Below are 12,557 nucleotides of genomic sequence, written 5' to 3'. Positions count from 1 at the left end.
ATTCTTTATCTTAGGAATGAATCATCAAATTGTGTAGTGCTATTAATTCAAGGCAATGCTAGTCAATATGCTTGTACAGAATGTGTTCTCTTCCATCTTCAACCAAACCTTATCATGATTGGTTTATTTCAGGAGAGCTTATGAACCGGCCACATAGTGAGGTGAAGGCGTGGACCCCACCTGCCGTCCCTCCGCCTGCACCACAGTCAGCTCCTCCTCAGTTACCTGAGCAGACTCAACATTCTTCAGGTAACTCTTCAAACCTGTGGTCTACACCAGTTATAGCAAGCTCAAATGCAACCAGAACGCCTACTATGCAAGTATGAAAGTTCAGTAGACATGATGCAACAATGACAGGTTCAGAGATTAAAGATAAAGTATAGCAGTGAGCAGGTAGAGTTTATGTTGGCGACTACATGGCTATGTTGGAATGTCAATCTTATTCTCTTCCAACTGTTTTTATACACTAAATGCAATCATAGGAAAACACAGATAAAGGACAAAAGCTGGTCTCTGATATAATTAAGCAGGCTCATGTAGTGTCATTAATACTAATAATAATAATAATAATAATAATAATAATAATAATAATAATAATAATAATAAAGCAAAATCACATTCCCTTTAGGAAGGGGAAACGAGACACAAAAATGGGTACTGATCACTTCTGTTTCATAAGTAAAAAATGTAAACTCATGTCCTCATCCTGAGGTGGTGAAGCTCTTTTCAGGCACACCCCCACTGGAGGTGAGGTGCATGTACCACTTCAACCACGTACCAGCCCTCCTGCCAGTTTTTAAATTACTGGCAGTACCGGGAATCGAACCCGGCCCCCGAGGACGGTAGCTAATAACACTAACCGTTACGCTACGGAGGCGGACTGTTTCATAAGTGTAATTATAAGTACTGGTAATTATTTTAATAATTACAGACAAACTACACCCTCTGTTAGGGATGAAATTGAAACACAAAAATGAATATCATCACCTCTGTTTTATAATTACAATTATTATATATACATCTTCTTTATAGACTGCTATGCCTTTCAGCATTCAGTCTGCAATCCTCTGTGAATTTACTGAGCACCTCCACAATCATCTATTTGTAACTAGCTCTGTGTCCTCTGAGACTTTCCTAAGTCGCTGACTACTTTTACAAATATTATTAAACTGCATTTAACTTGAAAAATATGAAATATCTACATTTAAAATGGAAAATCTGAAAATTAACATTCATTAAATAAAATACACACTCGTCGGACCTTGTACTCACACTTACTTGTTACCTGCTTACTTACACATACTTTATTTGAAGGGCGCCAGCTGCCACTCAGTGCAGCAATAATAGAATGAGACTCTTGACTATCTCTAGGGTGTGGGGTAATAAGCTTACTTTTGACAACATACCATATGAGTTATGGGAAAAGGAGATTGGCGTTCGGTTTCCCCATTAATTTTGAGGTTAAGATATTTTACTGTCAATGAAATAAAACTATATATTCATTTGATAGAACAATATATATTCTTTAAATAATATATAAAAAATAGTGAGCCTTGTTGCGATAAAACAGATGAGAATATGAAATTATGACATTGCAACTGAAAGAAACTAGGCATGAATTTGAATTCTTCTTGACCGGACATTTAACAATTTATACGAAATATTTCCCTCACTGATTCACTTGACTGTACCTTCAACACTTTGAGTGTAATTACGACGTAATCCTTTGATCTGGTGTTTACTGTAGATGTGTCACGCCTAACTTGGTGATACATCCTTGTGACTGCTTCTTCTCCATATCATCTGACTTCTTTGTAAGTCAATATGGTATCCCTCTCTGACTCCATGGCAAGCCTTGCGTCCGTGTCTTCAACTAAGTGACCAACTAACTTTTGGCCTCACTCTCTCAATGACCAATAATTAATGGCTCACTGAGTCTTCTCCATCTCTCGTTCACACTTGTTGACTGACCGACTGAGGTCTCTTCATCTAGTAGACTTCTTCACTGTACTGCTTCCGTTTAAGTAATGACTTATGACCGACTGAGGCCTCTCCTTCCCGTAGACTGACGCTATAAGGCGCTGGTCCTCGTGTTTATAACCACTGGTTGACACACCTACGCAATCTCCAGAAATAACAATGACATACTCCCACAACGCGGCAAACTGTTGCATGTAATGGTGAAATGCCCTGGGGCGGCCGACTCTCTGAGCGCATTGCTAAATAAATACGATGACGTAGCCATGACGTGGCAATGACTTGGCAGAATCGCCAGCAATATTGCACAATGTACCAACGTCACATCCAATCTGTGATATATACAACAATTCTCACTGTACAGGTATTGAGTGTTATTCTACACATACGTATATATGCATACATCTAAGTACAATCCTGCAAGCAACAGGCATTGCAAAATCGAATTGAATAAGACTGATCATTACAATAATAGTAACAATATCACAGATAACATAATAATAATAATAATAATAATAATAATAATAATAATAATCATAATAATAATAAAATACAGATAAAATCATTCAATAATAAAAATACAGATATCATCTTGTAACGGGATTTGAACCGTTACAATTCGCCTCCCTCATAAATAAATCGAAGAACAAAGAATCGATTGATTTATGAACAACATAATATAAATATAACACTGACACATATAAACACTTTAAATGAGTATACAACAATAATTTTCTTTTTCAACATCCTTACATTTTATAAAATATCAAAGGTATGAGAATTTTTCTCGCACATTGTCATCGCAGATAACTGTCCAGTCTCCCACTCTCATACAATACACAAGAGCATAGCCCTTAATTTAACACACACAGATAATTTTCAATCAATATACAACATTCTTCTCCTTTTTTTTAACATATCAAAATATTTTGTGAAAATTCACTTATATGAGAACTTTTCTCGCATATTGTTATCGCAGTTAACTGTTCAATGTCTTGTTCTCCGCCTTTTGCCACACAACACATGACAATGTAGCACTTATTCTTCCATTACACCAATACGACACTTGGTTCACACGCAACTCGCAGATGTTATTTTGCCAGTTTCTCACAAAAATTAATCATCTTAATCTTATCTCAACAAATCTCACGTGAAGTACTTCTATACATATATAATACTATAAATACCGAGAATATCCCCTTCCTGATCTTTTAAGGAATATGCACACTTCCCGATACGGTTCACAATAGTGAAATACCCCTGATACAAAAGAATAACTTCAACATATTTCCCGCCTCTGTAGATGATGAAATGGAACTCTGAGTAGCACTCTGTCACTCAAACTGAATCAGTTTTGCCCTCATTGACTTACATATCTCAATAGATCACATCCTCTTTGGCAACAATAATTAAAGGATCAATACCATGGCTACAAGATGGTTCAATTATTCCGTAATCCAGCATAATGTTTATTTGTTCTTAGACTTCACTAGCATATTTAAGTTGAATGGGGTACTTACCTCCCACAAAAGATCAATGGTCATTTACTACAAATTCATGTTCATATACGTGTTCTTCCTCACTTACCACTAAATACATCTCGATGCTTACCTAACATCGAACACAATTACTCCTCCTGTAATTTACTCAAATTACCTCACGTCACTGCCTCATACTGACGATCCCTCAGATACTGGTCGTACAGACACGTAACACACCTTAATATTTCCTCTCACTAGGAACAACTTCACTTACCTCTCATATCTTTCAAAGAACACACGTTACCCAAACACTTACCTCAGACCATCATAATTAACACGTACTTCTTTGCTAGTTTTATCCCAGAACAAACACACACTACCTAAATTAAAGTCTATTCTACTTCCAAAATTTGCAACCAAGTCAGCCCCTAAAACAACTGAATACACAAGTTTTGGTACAACAAGGCGTGGCTGAAACTAACAATTATCTTCAATTATGATTGGTACCGCTATCATTTTATTTACTTTCTGTGACTTACCCAACGGCTGTTATAATATCTAATAGAACCTTCCCTTACCTTCTTCATATCACAATTTCCATCATCGGAGATACTACCTCACTACTTACTTACTTACTTACTTACAGTATATTCTCGGTATTATAAGTACTTACATCACTTAACAGAACACTTCTTACGTCTAATTTACTATTACCATTAATTACTTCATTACCTATGACTACGTCATTACTTAAATATCTCACTTAACATTACTTAGGTCACAATCACACTGTACTCTTAAATCTACTTTCACTACATAACTACTTATACTAAATACCAGTTCATCTTCTATCTTTGGACTGTTCACTTAATTTACCCGATTCCCTGTGAATCTGAAATACTCTGACTCGATAACGACACCTGGATAACATTCATATTCAGACTATCATAGTCTCTCTGATAACTCAAACTCGTACGCCTCCCATCTTCCGATTCTCTCTGATTACTCTTCTGACCCTCCCTCTCATAACTCAAATCCATACGCCTCCCATCTTCCAATTCTCTCTGGTTACTCCTCTGACTCCTCTCACTATCGATACAACTATTAATCCTCTGCTCATCATGATCACCCCCTCTCCTCTGATACACGGCTAACATTTTCCCCCTCTCTCTACAATACTACTTTCCCCAGACATCATGCGCTCTCTCTCTCGCGCGCGCCCTTGCACACATTCCTCCCAAAGCCTATCAATGAACACTTTAAACTCTCCTAAATTAGACATATTATTCCAGTATACTCGAAACCATATTCTGCTTTCACCGACAAAAACATTCGACAAGATTTCCAGTACGTATTCCCATTCAGTATTATTCCTCAACTTACTTGCAAATCTTTTCTCAACTATTTTCACAAACTGTATAGGATTAAACTGTTTTCCAGAAAACTTGGTTAAATCACAATCCCTACTGAACAAACCACTCGCTACTAAAATTTCTCCCGCCGTCTCACCTCTACCTTCCTGCCGTATCACTTCCTGGCCGTTTACAACTTCTTCTTCTTCTTCTTCCGCTGCTCTCTCAAAATTCTCTTCCACTATTCTCACGTCTTCCTGCAATTCTTCCTCTCTCTCTCTCTCTCACCTGCTGTGATAGCGTTTCCTGTTCGTTCCGTAGTTCAGTGACCTCCACAAGTTTGCTTTCAATTTGTTCATTTCTACTAATCTGTTCCCCCATCTCTTCCCCAACTACATTGTAACTCTTGTCCAATCTTTTCTCGACTACGTCATGAATTTCTTCCCCATTACTAGAACTTTTATCACTTAATTCTACGATATTCTCTGTACCAGTTCCTTTACCATGCTTAATTTGAGTATGAAAATCGCTCCGACTCGACTTCATTTCGCCTTCAATTTCAACACACTCTTCATCTAACTTACTTTCTAACTTATATTCTGACTTAGATGTTTGATTATTTATCTCTAATATCTTAGAATCTATTTTACTAATGGTCACATTAAAATTTTCTTTATAACTGGGAACTAATTCTTCCATCTGTCTATTCCTATTTTCGATACTTCTATTAATCATTTCTTCCATTCTGCTACAGCTACCAATCACTTCTTCCATTTATTTATTATTATTTTCATTACTAGTATCAATCTTTTCTTCCATTTTATTACTTATCTCTTTCTTACTATTTTCGTTACTATTAATTATTTGTTCCATTTTACTACTTAGAGAGTTAATCTGTTTATTACAATTTTCATTACTTTTTTCACTGAGCTCGGTCATTCTGGCCATCAGCAAATTAAAAAAAATTTGGTTCATTCCCCCCGCGATTTCCTTTTGAGTTTCAGTGTGCTTCTCAATTTCTGCACTTTGCTGAATTACCTCACAAGCTTCCATCGTATTCACCTGCTCCCTACTCTGAATTTCACCTTGGATGTCCGCAGAAGCAATGACCTCGTCGTCACATGACTTGTTATTGTCTTACTTGTCCATCTTTGGTTCACTAGTAATAGTACGCGATCTCAAATTAATTTCCCTCTTCAAACCCCTTGACATATCCCCAAAATACAAATATATATCATAAACTTACACTCCTGACATTTACCGGCAATAATTTCCGTTGGCTTAAATGCGCATACTCTTCCCAAAATGAACCTATGATATGCTGTCATTCAGAACAAATTCTGAATTTATTCGAGTCCCACGTTGCGTCGACACATTGTTATTTTCCTGACTCTCTTACTTACTTTTGAAACATATAAATCTGCATTTATTTTGAAAAATCTGAATATCTGCATTTAACATAAAAAATCTGAAAATTAACATTCATTAAGTAAAATACACACTCGTCGGACATTGTACTCACACTTACTTGTTACCTGCTTACTTACACATACTTTATTTGAAGGGCGCCAGCTGCCACTCAGTGCAGCAATAATAGAATGAGACTCTTGACTATCTCTAGGGTGTGGGGTAATAAGCTTACTTTTGACAACATACCATATGAGTTATGGGAAAAGGAGATTGGCGTTCGGTTTCCCCATTAATTTTGAGGTTAAGATATTTTACTGTCAATGAAATAAAACTATGAATTCATTTGATAGAACAATATATATTCTTTAAATAATATATAAAAAAATAGTGAGCCTTGTTGCGATAAAACAGATGAGAATATGAAATTATGACATTGCAACTGAAAGAAACTAGGCATGAATTTGAATTCTTCTTGACCGGACATTTAACAATTTATACGAAATATTTCCCTCACTGATTCACTTGACTGTACCTTCAACACTTTGAGTGTAATTACGACGTAATCCTTTGATCTGGTGTTTACTGTAGATGTGTCACGCCTAACTTGGTGATACATCCTTGTGACTGCTTCTTCTCCATATCATCTGACTTCTTTGTAAGTCAATATGGTATCCCTCTCTGACTCCATGGCAAGCCTTGCGTCCGTGTCTTCAACTAAGTGACCAACTAACTTTTGGCCTCACTCTCTCAATGACCAATAATTAATGGCTCACTGAGTCTTCTCCATCTCTCGTTCACACTTGTTGACTGACCGACTGAGGTCTCTTCATCTAGTAGACTTCTTCACTGTACTGCTTCCGTTTAAGCAAATACAGTAGAGACAATACACGACATTTACGGATTTCGCCTTGCTAAAATGGGAGACAATTCGTCGGTGGCGCTCCTAGTGACTTGACCTGAACAAATCGCGCTAAATTCAAATATCAATGGAAATGTATATACGGAAATGGATAAATAAATTACGTCTAGAAAGAAAGTGGTATTGAGATATTAACTTCGAAGTTGCTAAAGCAATTCTGGATAAATGAATGAAGAATTATTTAAAAGGTTATTATTCAAAGACTGAAATTAGACATATAAACAAGGTGTGAAATTGACTGCTGTGAAATGGCTTGATCTTTCATTTATGCATTACTTTCTTAGCTTTAGCATACCTGCCTGAAATCTTACGGTTGGATTTGTCTTTTTTCCTCATTTAAAAACATTGTATCATCACATTAAGACATTTGTCAATAAAAATATCGGCACATTCCTTACACATATGATGCAATGAATTAACATTTAATAGCTGGACAATTTTCCCCTTAACATGAAGCCTACTAACAGAAAGAAAATCTATAAAATCCCGGCTTTAATCTGAGCAGAGGGATAAAAGAAAGAAAAGTTTGAAAATGTTGTGGATAGTGATGCTTTGAGGAATATTTACGTACAATTAGAGTAAAAATGTAACATACCCTTGGCTGTATAGTCGAGGATTTTTAATGTCGCTGGCCTGGAAATGATCTGAACAGATCTTATAATTCTTATACAAGCGTAACGTCCCTTCTTTCTTGTATACTTTATCCAAATCGCTTCTGTGACATTTCAAAACCCACAGATCACACCTACAACAACACATCGGTATTGAAGGTTAACTGCTGCACTATACAATAAAATATGCATATTATATTTTAAGCCCGTTAAAACATGGGTCGAACAGGTCAGAAGATTATGAAGTACTATATAAATCTCTGTCACTGGAAGAATATATATGCAAACACAATATTACTTGCATGTTCTTGTCACGAGGGAACCTGGAGAACGACCGCGCATTTTTCTCTACTTCGTAATTACTGCAGCCAAACACAGCACATACCTTTCCCCTCATGTTGAGAGGAGATATCAAGGAATGACACACACTACAATTTAATTATGTCAACTCACTGAAAACGCATAAATAACACCAAAAACTTCACACAAAATACACGTGCTCTTATGACAGAATCAGTACCGTTCAGGTCTATCCGCTAGAGTGAGCTCCAATAGCTGTCCCTCGATATCTCGCTCAGTGTCGTGTATTGTCTCTACTGTATTTGGTTTAAGTAATGACTTATGACCGACTGAGGCCTCTCCTTCCCGTAGACTGACGCTATAAGGCGCTGGTCCTCGTATTTATAACCACTGGTTGACACACCTACGCAATCTCCAGAAATAACAATGACATACTCTCACAACGCGGCAAACTGTTGCATGTTATGGTGAAATGCCCTGGGGCGGCCGACTCTCTGAGCGCATTGCTAAATAAATACGATGACGTAGCCATGACGTGGCAATGACTTGGCAGAATCGCCAGCAATATTGCACAATGTACCAACGTCACATCCAATCTGTGATATATACAACAATTCTCACTGTACAGGTATTGAGTGTTATTCTACACATACGTATATATGCATACATCGAAGTACAATCCTGCAAGCAACAGGCATTGCAAAATCGAATTGAATAAGACTGATCATTACAATAATAGTAACAATATCACAGATAACATAATAATAATAATAATAATAATAATAATAATAATAATAATAATAATAATAATAATAATAATAATAATAATAATAATAATAAAATACAGATAAAATCATTGAATAATAAAAATACAGATATCATCTTGTAACGGGATTTGAGCCGTTACACCTCGTTTAGTTCTATACATCTTATCTTGAAATAATTAAAAGCTGAGTCTAACCATCATCGTCTTGGTCTCCTTCTACTTCTCTTACTATCCACTATTCTCTCAGGTACCCTATCCTCCTCCATTCTCCTCACAAGACCCCACCATCAAAGCTGGTCTATGCATACAGCATCATCAGTCGAGTTCATTCCAAATTTAGTCTTTATCTCCTCATTTCAAGTACCCTCCTACCATTGTTCTTACCTGTTTGTACCAATGATTATTCTTGCTATTTTCATGTCTTTCACTCCCATACAGTAAAGTTGTTCTGGAAACAGACCAATGTAAAGACAGTTTCATCTGGGAGCTGACTTCTCTCTTACAGAAAACTGTTGATTGCAACTGCGATCTCACTGCATTAGCTTTACTGTACCTCGATTCAATCTCTCTTATTATATTACCATCCTGGGAGAATACTCATCCTAAATACTTGAAATTATCTACCTGTTCTACCTTCATATTGCTAATTTGACATTCAGTTCTGTTAGGTTTCTTCCCCATTGACAACACTTTAGTCGTGGAAAGGTTGATTTTTCATGTTATACTCATTGTGCCTACTTTCAAGTTCCAAGATATTAGACTGCAGGCTTTCAGCACAGTCTGTCAATAAGACCAAGCTGTCAGCTTAGGTCAAACTACTTCCTACATTTCCACCTAACTGAATCCCTCCTTGTCACTTTATACCTCTCAGCAGATGATCCATGAAAGCTATGTACGAGGACGGTTTGAAAAGTTCTCGGAATCAACGCTAGATGTCAGTGCTAGAGCAACGAGGTTCCCGCGCAATAATCACACATCCTTTGTGAGTGAACACGTGGCATATCAGTGCTCTAGCTGCAGGAGTGTGGTAGTGACGACTGTTGTTGATCCCGTGTAGTGATTTGTGACAATGGAAAAAAACTGAGATTCGAGCAGTGATTAAATACTTTGTAAAGAAAGGTATGAAAGCAAAGGAAATCCATGCCGACTTTCAGAACACACGGAGGACTCTGCTCCTTCATTTTCAACTGTTGCCAAGTGGACCAGCGAGTTTAAATTTGGTTGGGAGAGCTTGGATGATGATCCGCGTAGTGGACGGCCAAAAAGTGTTACGACCCCAGAATTTATCGCAAAAGTGCATAAAATGGTCATGGAGGATCGTCGACTGAAAGTGCGGGAAATTGCTGAAGCTGTAGGGATGTCTTCTGAATGGGTATATTATATTTTAACCGAAGAATTGGGTATGAAAAAAATATCCGCAAGATGGGTGTCGCGGCCCTTGACATTGGACAAAAAACGCACCAGATTGGAAATGTCCGAACAAAGTCTGGCCCGTTTTCAGTGCAACCAACAAGATTTGTTGTGCCGGTTTGTTACTACAGATGAAACTTGTGTCCACTACTATACCCCAGAGACAAAACAGCAGTCAAAGCAGTGGAAACATGCTGATTCACCACCACCAAAGAAAGCAAAGGCAGTGCGCTCGGCCGGAAAGGCCATGGCCTAAGTTTTCTGGGATGCAAAAGGCATTCTGCTGATAGATTATCTTCCTACTGGCCAAACAATTACGGGGCAATACTATGCAAACCTCCTAGACCAACTACAGGAAAAGATACGCGAAACAAGGCCTGGTTTGGCAAGGAAAAAGGTCATCTTTCATCAGGACAACGCTCCGCCGCACACAAGTGTTATTGCCATGGCGAAACTTCATGAACTGGGGTACGAATTGTTGCCACATCCACCTTATTCACCTGATTTGGCACCATCAGACTTTCATCTATTCCCCAAGCTGAAAATTTTCCTCGGTGGACGGAGATTTTCTACAAGGGAAGAACCGACAGCCGAATTGGAGAGGTATTTTGCAGGCCTGGAGGAATCTCATTTTCGAGATGGGATCAAGGCATTGGAACATCACTGGACCAAATGCATTAGTCTACAGGGAGACTATGTTGAAAAATAAAAGCAGTTCCACCGAGATAAGATACTTAATTCTAGTACATTCTGAGAACTTTTCAAACCACCTACGTACAATAGAGGTGAAAGATTACAGCATTGTCTAACCCCTGTAAGTACCTTGAACCAAGAACTCATTCTACCATCAATTCTCACCGTAGCCCAGTGGTCAACATAAACACCCCTTCTTCTACAGCTTTTCCCACATTTGCGGCGTCGCGGGTGCGAACTGTGTCGTACATATGGATTTGGCCCTGTTTTATGGCCAGATGCCCTTCTTGATGCTAACCCTATATTGCATGTTTCTGTGGTGGTTGGTAGTGTAGTATGTTGCCTGAATATGAATAGTAAAGTGTTGGGACAAGCACAAACACCCAGTCCCCGAGCCAGAAGAATTAATCAGTAGTGATTAAAATCCCTGACTCGGCTTGGAATCGAACCTGGGACCCTCTGAACTAAAGGTCTCAACGTTGACCATTCAACTAAGCAGTCAGATAACATAAATACCTATGACTGCTGTTAATCATCTACCATTTAATCCCATAATCCTTCAGTATGGCTAACATCTTTTCCCTTGGTACTCTGTCATATGCCTTCTCTAGATCTATGAAACATAAATGTAACTGTATACTTTTCTTGTAGTATTTTTACATTATCTGGCACATTCTGAAAGTCTGGTCCTGACAGCCTCTCTCTGATTTGAAACCACATTGGTTTTCATCCACCTTACTCTCAATCACAAATCGCACCCTTCCTTCCAAAAAGCCAGTGAACAACTTGTCTGATATACTGATCAATGAAATACTTCAATATTTGTTGCAATTCTTCCGGTTACCTTGCTTTTAAATAGTTGCAGTTACTGCTCTTGTCCAATCAGAAAGTACTTTACTAACACTCCATGCTAATCCTATTAATCTATGAAGCCATTTTATCCTAGCCTCCCCAGTATATTTCTACACTCCAGGTCTAATTTCATCTATCCCTGCTGTTTTATGACAATGGATATTATTTACCATCCTTTCCACTGTCTGACTCATTGGCTGAAAGGTCAGCATACTGGCCGTCGGTTCAAAGGGTCCCGGGTTCGATTACCGGCCAGATTGGGGATTTTAACCTTATTGGTTAATTCCAATGGCCCGGGGGCTGGGTGTTTGTGCTGACCCCAACATTCCTGCAACTCACACACCACACATAACACTATCCTCCACCACAATAACACGCAGTTACCTACACAAGGCAGATGCCGCCCGCCCTCATTGGAGGGTCTGCCTTACAAGGGCTGCACTCAACTAGAAATAGCCACACGAAATTATTATTATCCTTTCCACTTCCTCAAGCGTAATTTCATCAATACCATTGCCCTCCTCCCCATGAGCTCAGTTGTTCATGACATCACCAGGAAGATATCCTTTTACGTTGAGAGAAGATCTTCAAAATGATTCTCTAGGATCTACTATGAGTTCATCTGATTTATCCAATAAATTATTAATTTCCTTTTCCCTCCGTTTCCCATATTCTTTATTGCTGTCCAGAAAGTTTTCCTTGCCGCTTGACCTAGCATTTCCAGGTTATTACCAAAATATTTCCATGATTTCTTCTAGGATTCAACAATTGTTTCACTCTGTTTCT

The 12,557-nt window shown here is 38.1% G+C and overlaps 1 protein-coding gene across 10 annotated transcripts in view; it reads left to right on the top strand.

Annotated features, from left to right (window-relative positions):
* The window catches only part of LOC136864291 (proteoglycan 4), a 975,577-nt gene that overhangs the window by 928,567 nt on the left and 34,453 nt on the right, over positions 1-12,557 (top strand). For all 10 annotated transcript variants that reach the window (XM_067141070.2, XM_067141075.2, XM_067141072.2 and 7 more), the window contains one exon: positions 133-249. In XM_067141070.2, the coding sequence (XP_066997171.1) occupies positions 133-249 (117 nt within the window). The remainder of the gene's footprint in view (positions 1-132; positions 250-12,557) is intronic.

Source organism: Anabrus simplex, chromosome 2 (assembly GCF_040414725.1).
Source record: "Anabrus simplex isolate iqAnaSimp1 chromosome 2, ASM4041472v1, whole genome shotgun sequence".
NCBI classification, from domain to species: domain Eukaryota; kingdom Metazoa; phylum Arthropoda; class Insecta; order Orthoptera; family Tettigoniidae; genus Anabrus; species Anabrus simplex.
Note: the sequence above shows the minus strand (reverse complement) of the source record. Positions and strands in the feature narration are given on the sequence as shown.